The sequence below is a fragment of the Colius striatus genome, chromosome 8 (assembly GCF_028858725.1).
Source record: "Colius striatus isolate bColStr4 chromosome 8, bColStr4.1.hap1, whole genome shotgun sequence".
Lineage (NCBI taxonomy): Eukaryota > Metazoa > Chordata > Aves > Coliiformes > Coliidae > Colius > Colius striatus.
This window is the reverse complement of record NC_084766.1, coordinates 2,474,061-2,497,828: the sequence shown is the minus strand read 5'-3', so window position 1 is coordinate 2,497,828 and position 23,768 is coordinate 2,474,061. Positions and strand designations below refer to the sequence as shown.

Below are 23,768 nucleotides of genomic sequence, written 5' to 3'. Positions count from 1 at the left end.
GGCATTGGCATCTGATTAGTGATGTGGGCATTGTTGGACGGAATACACGCAGCTCTATTGTTTCACTGTTTGATTAGGAATCTGGAGAGCCGTGGCATCATTTAGCTTTTACAGTTAGCGACTGTCTGTTCACTTACAGGTACTGGAAGGGGGTATTTTCTCACATCACTTGGGAATATTGGCTTGAACATGATCGATGGAACATGACAGGATTTAAATGTCAGGGTCAGTTGCCTCCCCATTTCTGAGCCAAAATGTTGTGGAACTGACTGCATAAGTTTTTCTAATTGGAGGGGGGGCAAAGTGAATAAGGTGAAAGCCTGTTCTTCCCTCAGCTCGGGATACAAATTGTTTGGAGTTGAAAATCGCTTTAAAACATCGTTTATTTCAGTTTAACTTTACAAGGGAAAATTTCTCTTCACAAAAGAAGTCTCAGAGGAGAAATCCAACTGTTAGGCTTTCTGGGAGAGGAGGATTGATTTCTATTTTTCTAATCCCACAGTATGACAGTTTGAATAACCACTGGGGGCAAGAGAATTTTCGGTTCAAACCCGATCTGCTTAATGGTGGAAATCTTAGTTAACGTGCTTTATCTGAAAAGGCTTGATCTCGGGGAATAACCTTCACACAAACAACAATATTACTCTGAGGCTCGTATTTGAACTTCATACAGCCAAAAAGACCCCCCACGTGGCTCCTCTCTCTTTCCTTCTTTAAGTACACATCGCAAATTATTGGTGCTTGTTGGCAGAGTTCAAATCACTGAACTCATTGCAAATAGTCTACTTCAGCTAGAAGTACATTCTTTTACTCTATCAAATCCATCTGAGGTAATAAGACTTGATGTTTTATTCAACAGAGCTGAGGAAAATTGTTGCACAATAGGTTAATTCAAAATGGCAGCATAGAAAATGCATCTGTCAGTGGGGATCAAATTACAGGGCAAGCTCCTCTCAATGCTTAGAAAAACAAGTCTGCAGCTCTACAGATTATGTGCATGTGTGTGTTTAAAGGGGTGGGAAAGGAGCTAAATATCTGAGCTAACCTCCAATTAAAGTCAATCATAAAAACAGCCAATTTAATGAGTACGGATTTCTTTGGGTAATTATAACACCAACCACTTTTTTTTCCTCCGTCTCTTTTAAATCTGTAATTCTGCCTTCTTGTTATTGCTTGCTTTGTCATTAATCGCCTCAGGAACTTGATTTCCTAGCAACAGACTCTGCCACCAAACATTTGGCTCCCGTTCAACATTTCCTTTGTGAAAAATGGCACTGCTATTGCCGCCTGGCTGTTGCAGCTAGACTGGCTCTGTAAGTGCTCTAATAATGCATTCTTCTAAAAAACACCCCAAAAATCACATGATGAAAGAAGCCATGACTGAGCTTCACTAATTGCTGTGCTGAAGAAGTGGATCTGCAATTTAAAGGCTACCGGGGTAGCAGCAGAATGGCAGGAGAGGAAAGAAGTATATTCTTCATATAAAAAAAAAACCCCAACAATTACTAACACAGAGGTGAAGACTTAGAAATATTTTAAGGATGTTCAACAGATCCTCATTAATTTTCTAGTATGGAAAAAAGGAGCTACAACCTCCCTGTAAGATCCAGGATGCATTTTGCAGCGTCAAATACAGAGCGCTCGTCTTTGAAAGGTGACGTCTTGAGGACCAAACTTGGTAAAACAAAAATGAAGCAAAAACCTGCTAATTCACTTTTTAGAGAAGTTGCCTGAGAAAACATTGGCAGAGTTGTCTATGCATGACAAGTCACACCTGAAATGGTAGCGTAATGCACACCACATCCTAAATACATCACAGGATGATGTAACACGTGCTGGTGCCAGTTTAGACAAAGCTCCTTGGTTTTTTGCATCTTGATCAAAGAAATAAGGCTGCAATTCTCTGTGGTTAGGAGAGAAAAGGTATTTTGGAAGGCAGTAAATGGCAGACTTTCTCCCCGCTTAGGTACAGAACCTATCATCTCTCCACAACAAATGCATCACACTTCAGTTCTACCCTCCAGAAAACACAGTCCCTCAAGGTGGTGGGTTTCAGGAAGGCAGTCCTGTCCCAGGGCAGCAAACTGCTGTTAGTTAACACATTCAAGACGGTGTTTTCCTGGCCGTAAAACCTATTCATTATTGTGAGAAGTAAGTTTTGCATGTCAAATGGCACACAGACCGATGTCAGAGCACTGAGGCAGAAGTTATCAATGGGGAAAAAAAAGCTATTGTGGAGTTATGGAAACAAACATCTTTTTTGGGGGATATTTCCCCCAAATATTCCCTGACAGTGTCTACAACTCTGGTTTCCCATGTTTCACACACAGAGCCAGCACATCTCAAAGAGAAAAAGCCTATCACAATCCACTGTAAATTATCACACTCATCATAGCAGTAAATTACAATGAAAATGCCTTCACTGAATACGCCTCTGAAAGGAGGAGACAGCACAAAAGATATTTCATTTCTACTTACATTGTTATCATAATCAGCATTTTTTTTCTCAAGTAGAATAGCCAAAGCCCAGGTAAAACACTGCAGAACGTTATTGAAGCTTTGCTACACATTGCTGACATCGAGCTTATGTTTTGACAGCCTCACGGTGAAACCGGATAATTCCGCCATCAAGCCCACTACACCACCACGGTATCTCTCTGCTTAGACAAGCACTGAGGCATCCCAAGAAAATAAAGACAGAAATACCACAGTATTTGTTGAAACACACCAGGGTGGTTGGAGCTTTGAGAGCTTCTCCTGCAGCACACAGGTATGTTACGTTGGGTTCGTTACGACGCCACAACACCTGACGTGCCTTACCTCAAACTCAGCTTAAGACCAGAATACCCAACCTTGGTCCAAACTGTGGTTAACATCATAGTAAACTACACTTAACATTAACTTTGTAAAGACATAAGAGATGCTGGAGGCTGTGACTGTAATTTGAGTGTGGGCTAACAAGTCGAAGCAGTATTGGAGACTTTTATTCTCAACGCGGTACAACTGAAGAGCATCGCCACTGAGAAACGTCTATTGCTTGCCACATGGGAGTAGGAGAAGGGAATGCTTTCAACTTTTATGGATTGTGAAATAACAGCAGTCCATAAAAAGCTGACTGAGTGGAAGTGGTACCTTCTCTGAATAAAAGTTTGTGTGGCAATACTGAGAGTGAGCAACTCAAAATTCAGCTGCATAAAAGTAAGGCTTAGAGCTACAAAAAAGCTTCGTTGCCCCTCTACTCTGTCTACAACAGGTAGAACTGCAGCTGAATCCCTAAGTTCAAAAATGCTCATAACATACAGTGTAAAAATGGTGCCACATCTCTTCAATGAACACAGCTAAGTGTGAGCTTCAGTGGTGTAACCTCTATGAAATGGCTAGGCAAGGAGTCTACATAGATACTAATGAGAAAAGCTTGGAGAGACAACACTTGCAACACCAGCTTTTTAACCATACAAACTACATCCACAAGCTCGAATCCAGTCCCTAACAATCTGCTCTTCTCCTTTGTACAGAAAGGTGACGAGCATTTTATTCCTGAAGGATCAGTTTGGTTTTCTACCTAACCGATCCCTTCTAAGTTCAAACACAACTTACTACACGTTGGGAACCTAACTGCAGCCAATATTGCCATCTCATGTGCTTTGTAAAGGAAACCATTTAAGTTAAAACCAGAAAAACTGAAGCATGGAAGGGACTTTCAAGAACACATCCATGTCTTCAGCACCAAGATAATCTTAGCATCAAATGACAGTGTTTCACCCACTTAATGCCTCCAAGCGCAAACGCTAAATGAACGCAGGTGTTGGGCTGAAGAACACATAGAGCAAAATCAAACAACTGGCAGAAGTAAGGAGGGATGAGTGGAATAAGAGAAAACACACATCTGGGAAGCAGCACACTGCTGCAAAGATGTTCAAATCCAGGCACAACGTTACAGTTCAGCTTTCTGTATGAGCAAGCAGTATCAGTTGTCACAGAGTTAAGATTTCGCAAGGTTAAATGCAGCTTTTAACCAAGGAAAGTGTTCTCTCCTTTTCCATTTCCTTCCCATTATGAAAGGACAAGTGCAAAATTCCTTACCCACTGTAACAGAGGTGCTCACTGGAGTCAGATGGCAACTAAAATCCTCCTCACTTTTCCTAAGTTACTCCTATCAGTAGATTCATTTCTTAATGCAAAGACTTTGCTGATAAAAATCTCTTTGCATTCCAGGCCTTCAGAAAACATGAAAAGTAATAGCTATACATTGCAAATTGCATGCAAAGTGTTAGAATGCTTCTGTGCCATGGCAAAGAAACTGAACAGCAACTCCTGTAGATTTCAGCTGGCACTTAAAGGCATTGAAAAAAGGAAGGAAACAAAAAATCAGCCACGACTAAACACCACACAAAGACCCTACAACCCAAGTCCTGACAGAAAGCACAGACTCACAGAGAGAAAAGAGGAAATAAATGAGAGCCTGCTACTCCCAGCAAACACAACTTGAGATTCTTTCCATGTCAGGTTGTGTCCCATTCACAGTTTCGGAGACAGAATGACAATGTTTGGTGTTATCGTAACTCTCGACTTATTGTGAAAGAAGGGAAATGTCTGAGGAAGAGACGTTTTCCAGCCCCAATAACATCCCTCACAGTGAATTCTAATCAGGCACCAGGAGCACAGCTAGCTGATCCACGGTGAAATGAATATGACAGACTGGAAGATACGATGTCAATGGCAGAAATTACTGCAAGTATATGAATTATATCTGAAGAAGGGAAAGAAATAGCATCGAGTTTGACAGCACCTGTAATCTATCTTAAACGATACCAAGGAGAGTAATTTCAAAGGATTAAAATACACCTTTAAAGTTTACTATCTTGGAGAAAGCTGGGGCAGCCTCTGTATTTTGCTTCTATCTGTGATTTAAAGGGTCTTATTCTTTGCTGGTCTTTCTCCAATTTGTCTGCTGGATCTGATTACCAGATGGCTAAAATCAATGTATTGTGCTCATTCACGGTAACAGAAGTTGTCTTTAAGGGTTCTGTCAGGGCTTCGCTATCTTTCCCTTTGTACCTACTCCTCCCTCTGTGAATTGATTAGACTTCAGAGCTAAATTTAATCTGAGGGCCATTCTGCTGAATGTGGCATTGAAAAGCATATTATCTGTCCTAGGAAGCACATAGAGATGACCATAGGGTATCACAGTCCTGTCCTAAAGCAACAACTGCCCCGCTCTGAAAAGAAAATAGATTGATAATCTCTGGACAGGGGCTTCCAGAGTAAGTATCTGTCACTAACACACATTCTAATGCAACCCAACAAATAGGTGACAGTTGGATAGAAACAAGGAAATGAAAAGCAACATATGCACACTGCAACGTCCAGGAAGGTAAAATGACTAAAGAGAGGACAGTCAACAGCAGACAAAATCCCTGACTGGGAGAGCTACCCCATACCTCCAGAATGGTAATTATTCCTTACATGGGTTTGTTTAACCTGGTAAAAGGTCAGAAGCCTGCAAGTAAGGATGCTAAATGAAAGAAAAGCCTATAGCATGAGGGAGCATGTTCAGTTCCACGCATCATCTCCTTTCCTTAGGTAAAGTTACACGTGCAATCTGCAATCTGAAGTGATAACACTGTCCTAGAACTCTCTCAGATGAACTAATCCTTGAGTGCTGTTGCTACAGGTGTGAACCAGGTTCTTTACCCAAGAGATCTCCTCCTGCAATCAGATGTTCCCCTGATCCGAGTCCCATCTTGCAAACGTCTAATACAATTTATTAGCACTTTAGTGTTATTTATTTATCCATTAACATATGTGCATCTTGGCTCTTATTTTTGGTTTGGTACAATAATTCTCCCTCTCTCTCAGGCAAGGTTTGGATGTTCTGGCAGCTGAAGAACAGCTTGTAATCTACATCTGCAAATCAGCGGGGTGAATCACCCAAAGTTTAAGTGATCAAATCAACTGAACACAGAAGAGTGGCTTCAGAAGTGAAATAAGATGAAAGCTTTCCTTTTCACCTCAAGTAACATTTCCCACTTTTCCTGAAACATCTCCACTAAGTTCCTTTTTTCCAAATTGCCAATTGGAAGCTTCATTGGCCATTCCATATGAGCACGGAAAAATAAAGAGAACCCAAACAACTTACTGCGTGAGAGCTTTGGGAAACATTTGTCATTCTTCTTTTCTCTTTAAACAACACTCTTGGCCTTTCAGTGTTTTTTTTTCAGCCCATGACATTAATTCTTACGCACAGCATTTGGAACAGACTGAGGTATAATTATTTAGGAATAAAAAAAACCCCAGAACACTTAAAAAAAAGAGAAATAAAAGAAATGAGTAGACAATACACCTACTCTCTTTTCTTTTAACTGCAGGATACAAACCTGGTCATGGCAGTGGGATGTGTTTTCTCTGTATACCAAGAAGGTTAGCAGTATTTTTTGACAGTTATAAAAGGGGCAGTCTTGGCTCTACGCAAGAATCAATAACAACCATGTAAAGCCTACAGCAGTGCACACTAACAGGCTGTGGGAGACATTAACACTAGCTAAAAGAAATAACTGTATTTTCAATGAACTTGTTCCTCTTGGCTAATCAATTTTTTACACTTCTTACCAGCTGTTCCCACATAGCTCAGGTAGTGGAATGGAAGCAGCTGTCATAGAGAATCCATATATTCCATGCACGTTACGAGGTTTTAATCTGCCATAGATGTCTTCTGTTTGCTAATTTTGATCGCTCCTATCAACTCGAGAGCAACGAGTTCACCACCACTACTTAGGCAAGATGCAATCTACACACATCCACTCATCTGTCTTGATTCATTCTGGATGGTAACAAAAAGGAATACTAACTGTGAATGTACTGATGCCCCAACCCTCAAACCCCCTTTTTCTTCCAGAAGCAAGATTTCATCATTAAGACCAGTTTGTCCCACCGCCCACATTCAAGAGATTTGTCACAATCATTGTTTCTGAAATATTGAGTTATAAGGTGCAGTAGTAATTACTATGGAATAAATAGCAATTAAGATTGTTCACACAAATAAGCTCAAACTGTTTGCAGTGAATAATTATGCTAATAGTGTTTTTCTACATAATTTGTGCATCCTTCACAACAATTTACTAGAAAATGTGAAATGGAAATTTGATGCACTACTACAAAAGCTCAGAAAACTGTTTCCTCCTTATCTTTTTTTCCCCCCAATAATTTATAGGAAACACACAACTAAAACATACTTGTACATTTGCTCACTTAAATTCAAAGAACTCGAACTCTGCTGAAACTGAAGCATTCCTTCTCTTTCATTGCGTTCCTATGAGATCATCCACAGCCATATGCGACAGACATCGTTTAAAGCTCACACTGTTGTAAGAGAAACCTTGGCACTTTGAAAGAAGCTGAACTTACTGCTATATAATAAACTTTGGCCTTTTCCACCAGCTTCCAGTTCTTCTCCAAATCAAGATGCTTTTCCTTCTTATAGCAATTAGCAGCAGCAAGGTTAGCTACGAGGGACCTGAAAGTGATTAAAACCCAGGCATTAGATCCTCCTCGACTAACACTATTGCAAATTTCTCACAGAGGACAACGTTTCTCAATAACCAGAGATCCCAAGGAACATCACAAAGAGCTCCATAAAACACAGATACTTTATTTGACCAGGTCATAATATTTAGATACTTAAAATCATGTATTAAATACAATTTAATCCATATGTTAGATAATGTGTTTTATATCCAGCTACATAGTTGATGTAACTAATCACTGTTATACACTTCACACGCTCTCATTTGCTTGGAATCAACCTCTGTTGCACTTTGTGCTCAACTCCCTGTGGTACAGCATCTGCAGATCTTCATTAAAACTCCTCCAGTACGTAACACCTAAAGAAAAATAGCTACACTCTGGCTTATCTTGTGAAAACTCTCTTCCCTCACTAGGAAGCTGATGGATATCAATGTCTTGCCTTTATGATTTCCCAGTGAATAATTATTTTAAAGGGAGTTTGTTTGTTGCTTTTTTTCCACCATTAGGTTCACATTTTCCTTTAGCAAATGAAAAAGGGTCACGCTGCTACTTTTAGATGATGATCTGTTAAAATAACCTTTGGCTCAGCTGTGTATTACTGGAAAACTACCAAAAACTCCTTTGTACTTCATTCTCTCTTAACAAGTTCAAACACAAGTCACGGGACACAACTTTTATTAGCAAAGCCAAAAATCCTTGTATCATATTTACTTTGTTAAGTGTAAGATGCATCCTATTTTAAACCTTCTTTTTCAGTCATTCAATCCAGACTTAGAAAACACACAAAACTTAGAGATGTACTCCTAAAAACAGGCCACAAAAAGATGGTTATGCACTGTGTCTCCACTCTGGCTTCTGTGAACAAATCCTTCTGCACAATTTCATGATGAGAACGTTCCCTAACATCCAATATTTAAAGCAGGGGAGTTGGGGAGACAGACAACTCCACGTTGGCACAGAGTTTTGCATTTAATGGTCAAGATTTATTAGCCATAGGATGCACCTTTAACAATACCACATCCCTGTTTTGTGATGTTTCAGTGCATCAGCCAGATGAGTTACGTGTCATTTCACACACAACGCATGGCTATTAAAAACCTCACCCCAGGCTTATTCTTGGGGCTTATCCCTTTAGTTCTAGAGCCTAAAGGCAGAGAGAACTATTGTGAATTTGGAAAACTTCACAAATACTTTCCAAACAAATAGAGCAAGGCTCTGCAGGGCAGTACAAGTAGTGACAGTGCAAGGAGTTCCATTCCTGATATCGTTTCAATGACAGGAAATCCACTGGAGAGCCAAATAAATCCAAGCACGATGTGTGCAACCGTGGTCATCTTCTGGAAACCAAACTTCAAAAGGAAATGAAACCTTTCAGTTTTGGCAAACTCTAAATATCCATCAAGGACCTAGCTGGAAAAATATTGTCTAATTATGTTGCTTAGTGAAAAGCAGCTATGTTCCAAAAAACCAAGCAATGGTTCTCTATGTTTCCCTTCACTTACCACACGCTCCTGAAACTCTAAACCTAGCTCTCTTGTGGCTTCGTGCAACCGTAGAGATGCTCTGCACATGATGTGTAATAAGAGATTGCTGCACTGAAGACACAGCACCAAGCTTTTTCCAAATTAAAACTGTAAGTCTAACAGCACTAGATTCAACACGTAGGACACAGGGAAGGTAGATGTTAGTTCAATGAAACAGGGTATTTGGAGACATGCAAAGCGCTTCAAATCAAACAGCTTGATGGAGACTCCGTGCATGGGGCTATTGCTGAGCAAAATGCACCAATTAAAGTCACAGATTATGATGGTGTGTAGCTACTACTTTAGAGTCTAATCACATGTTAGGATTTTCTTGAAAAGCTCTGAGAAAACAAAGCATATGATTATTGCTAAGCCAGAGAATTCAGAGTGGTAATCCTGAGTTAGCTCAGAACCCTCGCCCTGCAAAAACCTCGACAGACTTAGCACAAACCAGGAACATTCACATCAGGGCACCTGGAACCTAAATATACACAGTCTCTCACTGGGAAAACCAGGAGTGCTATCAGCCAGCTCCTCCTAAAGAGACAGGAAAGCTGAATTACCTGAAGGAGCACGTACATCCACTGGGACAAGAGATTAATCAATAAATGGAGCTATCAGCTAGAGGCAGGTTGCAGTGATTCTTAGAAATACAGAAAATGCTGAAAACAAAGAAACAATCAGAGAACAATTAAAGACTGAAGTTTGATTCACTAGAATTTGTGAGTGTTTCACAATAGGGTATTTAATAGCAACCATCAGCCTTTTACCTCATCTCCCAAGGAGGCAAGTAAGTCTCCTGTACTCCCTGCACACTCAAGCATGTTTTCAAACCGTAGACAGTAGTTCCAAAACATGTCTATAATGACATTGTTTCTAGTATTTGAGCAAACACTTGATGTGGGAGAAAAGTGGTTTATGTCAGCAAATCAAAAATACTGTTTAACATGTTAAAGAATTAGTTGCAGACATTGTCATCAACAGCTTGGACGAGTTCCTCTGTGGCCTACTCTGGCAAGGGGTAGGTGATCTTTCAAGGTCCCTTCCAACCCTTAAGATTCTGTGATTCTCTGTAATTTACTTCAACTTTTCATTTCTACTAAAATGCATGGAAAAAGATGCACATATTTTTCCAGAACCTATTGACAGTTGTGACTTCAGCTTCCCATCGTGTCACCTAGGAAATGGTGATTGCTACAGGGCGTGTACACAGACACTATGTGACTGAAGAGACAGAGAATCACAGAGCAGAAATGCCTCTATTGCATGTCTTCCCTCTGAAAAACTGAATATGGATCTTGGGGATGAAGGGGGAAGTCTGCAGACATAATTAATGTCAAAACTCCAGATGAAGACGAATGAACTCGCTTCCTCTGCTGAGTACGTACATTGATCCCCGAGAGTAAGACATTATGTATGACACTAAATTGGGAGGCATAGGCTGATAAGCTGGAGGACAGGGTCGTGTCATTCAGTGGACCTTCAACAGCCTGGAGACTTGGGCTGGCAGGAGACTTGAAGACAAATGTGAAGTCATGCAACCAGGATAGAATAACTCCCACGACACAGTACAGGCTGAATGCTGACAAGATGTAACATAGCTTTGCACAAAAGGTGGGCCAGGCTTGGACAGGAGTTAGCAGTGAATCAACACAGAGAAGGTTAAACATGTCCTGGTCTACATGAGCAAATGATACAGCCAGCAGGAAAAAGGAAGTTAGATAGTCAGAACAGCAGAAAACCTGATCTGGAGTTCAGCTGTGAGCTTTCCATTGGTAGGGAGACATAGACACAATGCAGCAAGTCCAAGCAGTGTGGCAAGAAGATTATTAGGGGGCTGGAACACTTTAAAAATGAAGAAAACTTTGGCTAAGCCTTAAGAAGAGGCAGCTAATAGGAGACCTGCCTGCTGTCTTCAAACATCTACTGAAAGTTTGCAGAGAAGATGGAGCCAGACTATTCCTGGACACAAGGACAGATTCAAACCAGAAACAGGAACATTCCAACTGGGTATCCATCAAAAGAAATCCAAACAAATCATGCTCCATACACTATGCTGATTGCATTTATGTCTGAGGAATATCCAAGCCCCCTGACCTGTTATCACTGGTGATGCAGGCAGCACAGGTTCCCGTTGGTTCTTCACTCTGCTCATAGTAATGGGCATCCACATGAGCTTCTTCAGCCTTCTTCTTTAAGATCTCTCCGAATTTATCTTTGCCAATGCACCCAAAGAAAGTTGCAGCTTTGTAAGGGCTCTGAATCATCCACTGCAGATAGACAGGAAAAAAAACACACAACAAAAAAACAAAGTCAGAATGACTGATGTATTATTTTTTGCCCTTTTTTCCCCCTCTTCACTCATGACATTTAATTCTGTGCCTACAGACCACTGTGACACACAGAACACTTCTATGCTTCAAGTAAAAACATATGGTACATGAAGGGAGGGAAGGTTAGCAAGGAACAAAAAGTTAGTCTTAATGGTCCCACTGAGTGTTTAACACCTAATGTTGCACTTAAACACACGTAGTTCACTATCAAATAAAGTCTATTAGTATGTTTTTAACAAGCAGTTCCCTTGCTCAAAGGAGATAACCTTCAGTTAATCAAACAATATATGGTATCTTTAAAGCAAACTCATAGAAAAGACAGAAGAAACAAACCCCCCCACAAAGCCTAAAGAAATAGCACAGAAGGAAAACAATACGTTTGACAAACCTAAGAAGGAACACTGTGCAACATTCACTGTATGTATAAAAACTAAATGGTACTGAAAATAACCATCTGTGGCTCCAATTTAATTACACACAAAAAAAGGAAGTGCTCCCCATTCACACTGTTAAGCCATGCATGAAAATATCCATCTCCAACTTTATTAAGAGCAGTTCTGTCACTTGAATTCTAAAGGAAGAGCGTAGCTGCACGGTGTTGCTAAGGTGCCAGGTTATTTCATGGAGCTCCTCTTTCATGAATGCAAAATATTTATCATTCAGTTGCAACTCCATTTTGTACTAAGTTAAAAAATAGCACTTATCAGAAACATAAAATCAAGAGGGAACCAAAAAAAGACCAGAAACGTGAAGGAACAACCAGAGGCCCTACTTTGCTGGTGGTGAGTCAACCAACTGAAGTCATTATAATTCACTCTAATTACAGTCAGAAAGCTTATCCACTCAATCTATAGTATGAATTAAAGGCTACATCAATTTGCTGCTATACTAAAACCCCACTTATAATTGTTTCCTAATCAAGATTTGAATAAACGATAACGTCTCCGTTACAAAGCAGCTTTAGCGGTGGCTGCGGGTTGTGGAAAGGCCAAGTAACTGAGCTGCAAATGCATGCTTAGTCACATCTTTATTGCTTCCAGCTCCAGAGGAAATAAAACTCTTCAGTCATGTAAAAGTCCTGATTAATAAAGGCAAAGGTGCATTTAAGTTGTAAGGCTTCTTTCCTGTAGCTATTTTATACACACAGAGTTTAAGGACAAAGAGGATTGTGTCGTCAGACGGTGGCAGCGTTCAATCTCTCATTCATGAAATGCACGCTACATATGCTCTGCTAATCTATTCCATGTCACTCTAAATGAATAGAAATTAAGAAACCCCCTAACAAGAGAATTATCTAGGATATCCTTGCATTTTTACGTGCATTTGCACATACACCATGCATATTTGCACAGTGCTCATTTTACCATGTCTTCAGAACTGGAATCTTTTCTATTGGGAGGTGTGATTAAGCAGAACAGACTACTTAACAGGAGTAAAGATGTTGGGACCTACTGTAAGCAAATATGAAATCAATCTCCACACTGATAAGAACAGGAATAGATGATACAGGCCATATGTCTAACTGTAAACATAGTTACTCTTGAGAACTGGAAGTCATGATGAGGGATTTCTTGAGATGAATCTCAATAGTGTTCAGACCACTTCTTCCACAAGCAGTGGTTCTGACCACAGTCGTGATGATTTGAAGCACAGGTGGGGTATATCCCCATTGTATAGATGTTCTTTTCATTTGTACATCTGAGCTAAGTTTAGCAAGACTAAGGAAGACAGAAAAGTAGTTCAGCCGTGTTTCCAGAAAGACGGTCTCGTGACAGATCTGCAGTTACAAACGCTCCCAGCTCCATGGAATTATATTCCCACAACAGTGGTTGGTGAGGTGTTGCTAGTTGCAGAACTCCTCCAGAACTGTCCCTCCTTTCCTCAGCTAAAAGGCTGCACGTCAGTCAACTGTTATTACTGTTGCTATCAGCAAGGTTTTGGCTACAACACTCTAAATGGGAATGGGAGGCGGTCATCACAAGACATTTATCACCACGAAAGAGTCCAATGTCAAATGAAGGCCAATAACCAACTGCACACATTAATGCCAGGTATATGGTTATATAAACTGCAAATTAATTGTACAGATTTATGTGGAATACAAGGTTTAATTGAATGAAAAAGACTCCAGACAGAAACGGAAAATGACCCAGCTCAGCAGGCACTAGCATAATGAGTTAATTATCTAGGGTTTGGCTAGGCAGTAAGGCAGCTATTAACTGACTGTATTGACAGGCTGGTCAGGAGAGGCTGGCACCTGGCCATACCATGAATCCTGACCATCACCCAGGGGAATCTGAGGCTGCTAATGGCCCAAAGACAGAAGTGTCAAAAGTAGGAACTTATCACGAAGGAACAAGACAGCCTCAGGAGTGGGATACCACAGAGGAAAAACTAGAGCGCTTTATAAAATCTAATGTGTTCCAAAGTTTTCTTCTGGCAACACAGCTTGGACATCAGGTACACCCAAGGACAAACCTCTCTCAGTCAAGATAAGCATCCATAACAGAGGAAAGAGCATGCAAAACAGAACACCTTTTAGAAGTACACTTGAGTTAAACAGATTACATCTCCTCTGTGTGCACCCTGGTAAACTAAAAGCAAATATTAATACTTTTAAAAACTAGATATTTCTTGCCTTTACCACAACTTAAACTTAGGCTGATTTCAAAATAAGCATCATCTAAATGTGCCTACAGACACGTCGTTCCTCACGATCAAATGGTGAAGCCAGCGCTTCCGAAAGAGGCCAGCACCTTGGCTGCTCGAGGACACCTCAGGGAGTGACAAAACACTGCTTGTTTTCATGAGGTCAACTTGGGCTTCACAGCAGTAGGAATATCTGTTCAAGTGATTTTTTTTCATGATCAGAGTTAACAGGGTAAACTCTCTGGCATGCTTCAGCTGCCAAAGTGTAAGAATCTTTGTGTTGCAGAGAGTGGGTGGCAGTGGCACAGAACAGCATCGTCTTTCTCTTTTGCAAGACGTTGTGATGCCAAGAAAACTTGGTAACAGAACTCCTGAAGAGTCAGTCGTGACTTTGTGAGACTACTTGGAGTTTATTATGTTCCAGTCTTTCACATCCTCAGACTCAAAGATGTGGCACACCTATCTCCCACTTTGCCTGATCAGAAAACATCTCGGGAAACAACCTTTCCTCTGAGTTACAGAAGCAACTCTAGAAGCACTTTTCCTAACATTAGAAAGGACTTGACTTTGATGGACTCCTCAGTGCTGCCTTTGGAGAGTGATAGTCAAGATGAGATGACAGAGTTACCTGAACAGCCCCCTTACACCCAAAAAGTAACTAAAAAAACCCCTCCCTCATACAATGAGACAGAAAGTTGCTGGTCTGGAAGAATTAAGAAAAGGGAGAGAACGGAGTTCTTTGATTTTTATCTCCCAAGATTATCCTGTTTAGCTTGAGAATGCTGCTGCCACAGGGGCAGAGTCTGCTGTCTCACGTCACAACACTTGATCTGCGTTCAAAGCTTTTCCTGCAAAGTTCACTGTAGAGGAGGATCTCTACTTGAAAAGCAAAAAGGAGCAAAACACAATCCTGTAAGACTTAAAAACCCATCACACTGATGAAGCTCCAGACAGCTTTATAGCCCTCTGACTAAAAGATCCTTCAGGAAGCCCATTTTATTCCGTTGCTATGCTTTGCTGCAAGTGCCACTGTTAACTGGACAACATCAATAACCAGAACAAGGAGGCTGACCGAGACACTTGCTATCAGCCCCACATTGCTCTCCATCTGAACACCTTAGCTCCTCAACTCTTTTTTAAGGCTGCAGCCAGTAGTGCATTTCCACATCTGTCAGTCGTCCTGACCAATGCCAAAGCATAGGAAGCTTTGCTTAGACTGATGTACCTTCTGCACACAGGAGTTTGCAGCTGTAGACTTGAATCCTAAATGCCTAGGAACTGACAACACAACGGGAAGCCTTATGCCCCTTCACAGGGAAGGATCTTCAAAACTCATTAGCACTGAATACAGACATCTGAAGTGCATCTGAAGTGTGTTATTTGAAGCTGGACTCTCCTCTGCATGATCTGTCAAACCTGATCTTATTTTAAATTGCAGCTCTCAGAGGAGAGGACTCCAAAGACCTAAAATTAGCTGAGACTTAACATGCCTGCTAAAACCTAAACTAAGCAACGTTAGCAGCTATTCACAAAGCATTCTTGGGAGCAAATGAGAACAGAAATGGTTTGTTTCTACATAGGGTCATTTGGAATACCTCTTCCTTTTATATTCTGAAGTTTAGAACTAGTTCATACACTTTTCAGAGGGTTTCACTGGTGTGTTGTACCCTTAGAGCATGTCTCATCACCAATTATGTACACAGCCCATTACAGAACTCTTACAAGTATTTTTAGGAACATTTTAGATACTAAAAAAACCCCTCCACCTCTCATCTTAGAAAATCAGACAAAATGAGAACAAGTGTGACCAAAGCACACACCATTATATATACACACACACGGCTTCAAAACACAAGAACCTGACAACATGGAAAACAAACCTGAGCAATTATAGTAGTGACTCTGTTCCAAGTGAGCTCACTCACTTCTTCTGGAATGCAATATTCTGTTAGCATGACACACACTAAATGGTTTCAAATCCCTACTGTGGTGGGTTAACTCCAGCCAGCAGCTGAGCCCCCACCCAGTCCCTCTTCTCAATCTTCCCTCCTGGAGGGAGAGATTTGGAACCCGGGAGAGAATTGGAAGCGCAACAGTGAGAAAAATATGCATGGGTCAAGATGAAATGATGCAAAGGCAACCATTCACCACCTCCCACCAGCACATCAATGCCTAGCCAGTCCCTGAGCCACAGCTACCTTGGAAAAACTCTCATTCCTTCCCTCCCTCCCTTCAACAGTTTTATGGCTGACCTCGACTACTTCCTCGGTCAGTTGGGGTCAGCTGTCCCAGCTACATCCCTTCCCAACCTCTTGCCTACCTCACAGCTTACTTGCTGGGGTAGTGGAGGGAAAAACCAGAGGTGGCCTTGATGCTGCGCAGCACCGTTGAGCAATAGCTAAAACATTGCTGTGTTAACCAACAAACCCACACGACAGCACCATCCTGCTAACAAGAACATGAGCTCCATCTCAAGCAGCCCCATCATACCTACTCCAGAGCTGTTGCTACGAGAACACAGCATCGAGACCCTGGAAAACAGATGAGATACTACAGCCCTATTCCAACACCTTTGCAATCTCCTTTCATTCCATTGCTTAACGTTTCAAGACTGTAACAGCTATTATCACCTAATGGTCAGAAGGAAAAAATGGAAAGGGAAAAAATAAGCTTATCTATAAAAGCAGGCTTGCAAAAAGGAGCTCTGTATCCTGTACAGTAATTCCTCCACCATTAGCTGGAGTTGCCAAATCTTGCATGAGGAAGTGATATTGTTAAAATGCATGACAACACCCTGGAGCTACTTCCAGTCAAATGAGATAAAAGTGATAATGTTTTTTAAAGGAAAAGACTAGCTAAAGCCTTGCACTGAGATCAATATCTAAATCTTAACAGGGTTTGGTTCAACATGTACCATCCAAATCTCTGCACAGGAATATCTATTAGTTTTAGTATGGTGCCACAAGTTGCATTTTGCTATAGCTTTTCAAATTAAGATGTCTATCAAAACATTAATCATCCAAGAGGAGCACTTCATCCCCTTCTACACTGAGAAACACAAAGCTAACAAACTGCCTCTTAACAAAATCTATAAGCCAAATAACTATTTTCAGTGCTGCTATTCTTTTGTATTCCATTTCCTATTCTTTCCCTCTTGCCATTCATCTCCTTGTTTTATTTTTAGTCTAGTCTGTGAGCCTCCTGCAGTACAAGGCAATGCAAGTGTGTTTGCTGTAATGAAACATGCAGCAGCCACATCCCAGTGTTTCCATGTGGCCAAAAGCTCTTCTACTGCACCCCTTAAATACTGGCCAGTTCAAGCACCTAATTGCAACATTCCTTACTCCATCACCCTCTTTTCCTGTATTTATAATGCCTCAAATACCTGAAGTGCTGCAAACTCTTAAGTTCAGTATATATCAGCTGAGGTCAAAAGCAGAATGTCTCCTGCAAAACCTTACAAGGCATATAATGGAGACCTCAGCTGGCCTCGTGCCCCTTCCTCACGTGAGGCACAGAGCCTAGGACATCAACTGCCTCCTCTGACATGCCACTCTCTTTCCCTGTCTACAGCATGAATGCAGTCCTGTCTCCAAACCAGGTCAAAGATGATACAGCTACAAAACAGGGCTGGCCACGCCAGTTGTTTGTCACTCGGATGACAGTTACATGAAGAGCATGACAAGTGTAAGAATTCCAGGTTCACTTGGGAGTCTTCCACAGCTGTCTCTGTGTATACAACTGCTCCCAAGAAACCTGCTAATATTCTAAAGCTATGTACCAGGTAAGCTTTAAAAGTGTGTTTCTCAGCGAAAGAACTCAAAGACAGCGACTCCCTTGCTGAGCGCTGCGTGAAACACGGCAAAGTGGCAAATAAAGCTCATCACAAAAAGAAGTCTTTACTACTCTGTGGCTAGAAGCTGTGCTGTGTTGAGCTGTTAAAAGCAAGTGAATAGCATGAAAATGGATCATACCTCAATACACTAAGACAGACTCATTGGGCAACTGCACACTACAGTTAACCGTGCCTCAGCCTACTCGATGTGTGATGAGTTGGCACTCCACAGAGATATGGGGAAGACAAATAAGCCTTTAAAAAAGTGCCTTAAAATTCTCCAGTGTAAAACACTGTATATGTATTTAAGTACCAACCCATTGTTGCAAAGTGACATTTTAGGATGTTTTGCATACGATTTGGCATATCTGTAACCTTAACACAAATCTTCCCCTTCAAAATGCAAGCATATGTCACTCTCGCTCCCCTGCTCGATGATGTGCAGTCTCGAGGAATACACCCACACCCAGAATGACAGCAAAGAATCCACAAGTGAAGAGATTTCCTTCATTGTCTGGCAGCACGGAATTCATAAAGCACAAACTGTAAACAGCTGCCTATCAGCTTCTATCAGCAAGAGTATCAAAAACAGATGGCAAAGGTCAAGTCAAAGTTTATTGACAATGATGAACTTCGACAGCCTCTATTAAATTACTTCTTCCTTTAAGGTGTATGTGATCAAAGCAGCAGAGAGATTTTCACTCAGTCACATAACAAGCTATTTGTTGAGATTGAAACATCTGGTCAATATCTTCTAACACTGCAATTTCATGCACAGTTAGCAATAGGGTACATTTCTTCTCTTCTTCTTACAGGGCCCATAAGGGTGGCACATATGGCTGATCATTTCATTCAGAAAGGTTTCAATTCCAGGCATTACATACAATTGTCTCTATGCTTTATAGTATTTTAAGTCTACCTACCATCCTTTTCCATCATCGCTGCTTGTCTGCTCTACTCTTTGCTATAAAGGCCCACAAATATGACAGAGCACTTAAAGCTTAACGGTTTTTGACTACTGGAGTAAGAAAGCTGTTAAGGCAAAGGAGTTTTTCAAGTGGCAGGTCTTCATCTATCTGTTGTCAAGCATTTCCAATGCATTAAACTATTTACCAAAGCTCTAGTAACACAATTTCTGTTGTAATCCCAAACCCTTCGTTTATGCAGCATTCTTGAGCAATTAAGATGATCCCTTTACCTAATTCATACATTACTATGCTTCTTACAGACACAACACACAAGATATGTCACATTTCAAGTGAACATGTGGCAACTGTAAGAAGTTTATTAATCAGAATTGTATTTCTCAATCGAGATACAAAATGCTATCCATCCCAAATGCTGAGAAATGCCTTGAAAATTATGCACCTACGTTGCCACAGCAACAAGTAGTGGATAATGTGAGATGTGCTTCACCCTTGCATTTCTAAATCCCAGTCTCTTTGGTCAAAAGAAAAAGGAGGTATAGCTGCAAACACGTTTCAAAGACTTTTCAGATGCTATTAAATCATCTTCGTTTTTATTGGGTTAATGGTCCATTTCCACATCTCATTCCCACACTCCATGCTGTACCTGAATCTTAAAAGTTTACCTGGAAGTTGTAGGAAGACATTGACTCTAAAACTCTTCCATATGATTATGCATCGTGTCCAGATGCTGCACCGAAGACATAACAGAGGGGTGGGCAGGGAAAGGGGGAGGTAGATCGGCTCCACGTGGGACAAACTAGGAAATGCTTGAAAAGAAACATCCTTCAGAGATGGCACTGAAGATACCTTGGGTTTCCTGACATCCCTCAGAGATGGCACTGAAGATGCCTGGGGTTTCCTGACATCCCTCAGAGATGTCACTGAAGATGCCTGGGGTTTCCTGACATCCCTCAGAGATGTCACTGAAGATGCCTGGGGTTTCCTGAAAAGTGTGTTGACTTTGGGCTCTATGGTATCTATTCAGCAGCACCTCATTGTTCTGAAGGAATGGAATATGTAACCCAGGTAAAAAAAATACATCATAACCGCCCACTGGAAACTGATGGGTTTCCTATAAATGTCAAGACACAGCTTACAGGTAACAGAGCATGTTTACAGGTTGTAAACAGGAGCCTAAATAAGAGCCTGTCACACCGTGCCACAAAGGCAGACAATCAAGTCAGGAGAGCAACTAATTAGCTGTCACTTTGCACTAACAGCATTAGTGTAGGAATTAAGTTGTTAGTCAGTTTCTAACTGTTTTTTGATAGGAGTAGGAAGGAGGAAATGTTCCAGGAGTCCCTAACAAGTTCAGAAGTAATTTGCAAGCCTTTTTTTTTCCCAAGAAACCCACAACATCCACTCACAAAGGGTGGCAATGCAGCCTGCACTTTATTGCCTGTTTGCAGCAAGGCTCTAACTTATCGTAGTGGAGCATTCCACCTAAGCTGATAAATGTCTTTCTCTCTGGGTTAATAGCAAGGTTTCTCCAGTAGAGATCAGGAGAAGTTTAAAAAACTCCTTAAAGAAATGGAAATTTGGAGATGCTCTGTGGCCTCAAAAGACTGTGACTGGCACACGGGGCAGGCTGAGACTGCAGTGGATTACTGCATCCACAGAGTGCAGTGAACAGTGATTTGGGGGATAACTCATATAGGCTCTCACAAAATAATAAAGGTCATTAGCATAGTATCCCAAATAGAATGTACTCCCTCACAACTGTAATGTTGGACATCACTGAAACAAAACCATTGTTATGTTTATTGCTACGTGTACAAACATTGGTGCCTTACTTTTAACAGCTCAGGAAGGAACAAGAAACTTCACATAAAGCATATACTTCCACATTTCTAAATCACCCTTCAGCTCCTTGTTCCAGTACCAACTAGATATAAAATCAATACAGAACATTAGCTGGACAAGAAGTAATTATTTCTTATTGTTTCTTGCCTCCTGACATCAAGCACTCTGGACAAACAGCTGTTAAATCTAACACTCCATTTGGTCAGTTCATCTGCAGAGGATGCTTAACAGCCTGCCTCGAAGCTGTCAGTCTCTGTGCAGGGACCCTGGAATCCCCCAGCTCACCCACAGAATACCAACCACAGCCCCAGCACCTGAGCTGCCCCGTGCCCAGGCAGGCAGCCGGTGCACTACCAGGCACACTCTGCTGCACGGCTCCAGCTCACTCCTCCTCTCCAGGACCTCTGAGATGGACATTCTGCAGCCCAGCACAGAGAGCTTCTTGAAGCCCCTGTGTCAGATGCTCTCCCATTTAGGGGAGAGATGGGATGCTCTCTCTCTCTCTCTCTCCAGTAAATATTATCCACTCACATAAATAGATGATTGTCACTCTATTCACCAATAACTGATTGGCAATCTTATTTTTCCTGTTTCTTAAGGATATAACCACTGCCCTGTATTTGCTCCACTTCACAAGAATCACTTTTCTCCTTGCCACTTTCATCCAGAATGCCTTTAGATTTACTGTGGTGAGACAACCAATACCTTGGACAAAATAATGTAAGAAGGTTTCTATTTGCCACAGGCTGCAAAGATCCTCCATTCTGCTTCCCAAGGTAGCAAACCAAGCAGCAAAACAAAACTATTTATTAGAGCTTTTGATTACTTTTAAATAGATGTATTCCCTTCTTCAAGGCAGTTTTTATATGTGATTGTAACAAATATTAGCTCTTTTTTTAACAAAAAGCCACATATTGTTACGTGCAGTTGAAAGCAGCACTTGGCACTACCTGAATTCCTTGGCACATAGCTCAAACACTCCAGTAAGTTCAAATAATTTTCACAGAACAGATAATTTAGTCACCAACTCCTGTGCACTTCTGAAAAAGAACTGCAAATTGCTCTTACATTTGTTTTTTCCTGAATTCAGTAGTGGGTAAGACACTCGACACTTTGCTCCTGCGATCAGCTCAGCCCCAGCACTGACTCTCACAACTACTTTGGCAGGAGTGGAAGGCATTCACTAGGATGCTGGTTGAGAAAAAGACTGAATTCTCTCACCAAAAAAAATATCACAGGCTCAGACCTGATGAACTTGATCTTTGTATAACAGGAAACACCTTCTTGTTTTAAACTCTAAAATCAAAACTAACAGAAAGAAGAAACCCATGCATGGAACACTAAGGAGAGGGTACTTCACTGACAGCTTTGCAGCCCTGTTAGCTAATATTCTTTGAGTGAGGTGTATATTGAAGTTAACCATTTCCTTTTCCAATTTCCTCTGGGAAGCTGGAAAGCCCAGACCCTTCTGTGATCTCAATTCATTCAGCTTCACATGGATGTTAATTCATTCAGTAGAGTTGGGCATGATTTATGTAGATGCAAATGAAATCAGACCCACACCTCGTATGACCCTGTATATATCATCTTTTCATTTGGTAATTTATTTGCTATGTTATACATAAAAGAGTATCTGCAAGAATGTGTGTATGGCTCCATTACTTCAACCTTTTACAAGCTACCCAATATCACCTTCTTCACTGCATATATTGACCACTATTAAACTAGAATAGTTGAGAGAATAAGACCTATGTCAAGGGTTGACATCCAGTGCAGGAGACACTAAGTGACCACAAGTGACTCTTAAAAACCCCTTAGTTTTGTGACAGGCATTTCAAGACACTCTTAACGATTCTCCTGGTAACAAGACCTTTAAAATATCTGCAAAAAGAGCATCTCTGCCTCCTCCATTTAAGATTTTTCTCATTGACTTTTCTCTGTATTCTCGAATGCCTGTTACTGAGGAACACTGGGCTGTAAGGGTGAAATGCAAATCCACAACTTAATTTCAGAAGGCAAGAGTTGGAAGCAACTTCCCACTGAAGCAATGGGGGGAAAAGCAGAGAAATGTTGAGAAGTAACAGCTTCCCGAAACGTCCTGTAGGATCTTTTTGCTTCTGTTAGCACCATTGGTCAAAGAAATGTATAAAACAAAATGAAAAACCTTGTGGCAAAAGTGTGGTGTGATACACTCTTGGCCTGTCCATGTCACATGGGGCAGCCAATGCTCTAAGTCAGGTGGAAATCTTCAGCTGATTAATTGGGAATACAGCAACCTTCTGATTTTTTTCCCTCATGGGCAATTGCAAACATCCAGATTCTTTTTAACAAATCTTTCATAAAATATCTCCATTTGAGCACATATAATGGCCCATTTACTGTTTAAAGAAATATCTTCATTTATGGTCTTTATAAGAAAAGAGTGTCTAAGCAATAATTAATTCAGCAGTCTCTCACGTTTTCTGCTCATGGGCATTTACTGCTTTCAGCAACACCAGGCAAGCCAACAGCCCCATATCTTGCTTGCACTGGCTGCAGGATGTGCTTATTGTGATCACTGAAGATGCAATGCATTAGCTAGGATGTACTTAATCTGAAACCCTAAGTGCATATGTGCTAATTAATTTGGATTTAAACTTACCACACCACTCCTTTGGTATTTTGTACACTAATTTTCTGCACAGCACAAAAATCATCACATTGAAAGTGCACAAGTATAAAAGCATTTCACATCTAAGGAAAACGAAAACGTGAAGGAAAACTGAAGTGTTCCCAAAGTATAAATATCCTGGGATATTCTCCTTCACAGAGAGATAAAAAACTGCAGCATAACTTTAAGGATTCTTCCTGGAGCTTTTGGATAGTGTTGTTAGCTGTTCTACTAATGTTAATTACATCATTACATGATTTCCCATGGATAACAACTTGTAATTCCATCTACTTATTGTCTACAGAGGCAGAGCAACACAGCAGATTACGAGGCTGTAAAGATGATAAAATGACATCAAATGCAAATTTGTATTTGGGATACAGCATGTAAGATTTGGAAATGCTACTTCAAAACAGATGCAGCAAACAGCTCCAGGCACTGAATGCACGAAGGAAAGCTAATCCATTGGAGTATCTGAAACAA

General features: G+C 40.9%; 1 protein-coding gene across 5 annotated transcripts in view; it reads right to left on the bottom strand.

Annotated features, from left to right (window-relative positions):
* The window catches only part of ADK (adenosine kinase), a 253,036-nt gene that overhangs the window by 128,428 nt on the left and 100,840 nt on the right, over nt 1-23,768 (bottom strand). For all 5 annotated transcript variants that reach the window (XM_062001445.1, XM_062001448.1, XM_062001447.1 and 2 more), the window contains exons 5-6: nt 11,145-11,317; nt 7,405-7,513 (exon numbers count right to left, since the gene is read on the bottom strand). In XM_062001445.1, the coding sequence (XP_061857429.1) occupies nt 7,405-7,513; nt 11,145-11,317 (282 nt within the window). The remainder of the gene's footprint in view (nt 1-7,404; nt 7,514-11,144; nt 11,318-23,768) is intronic.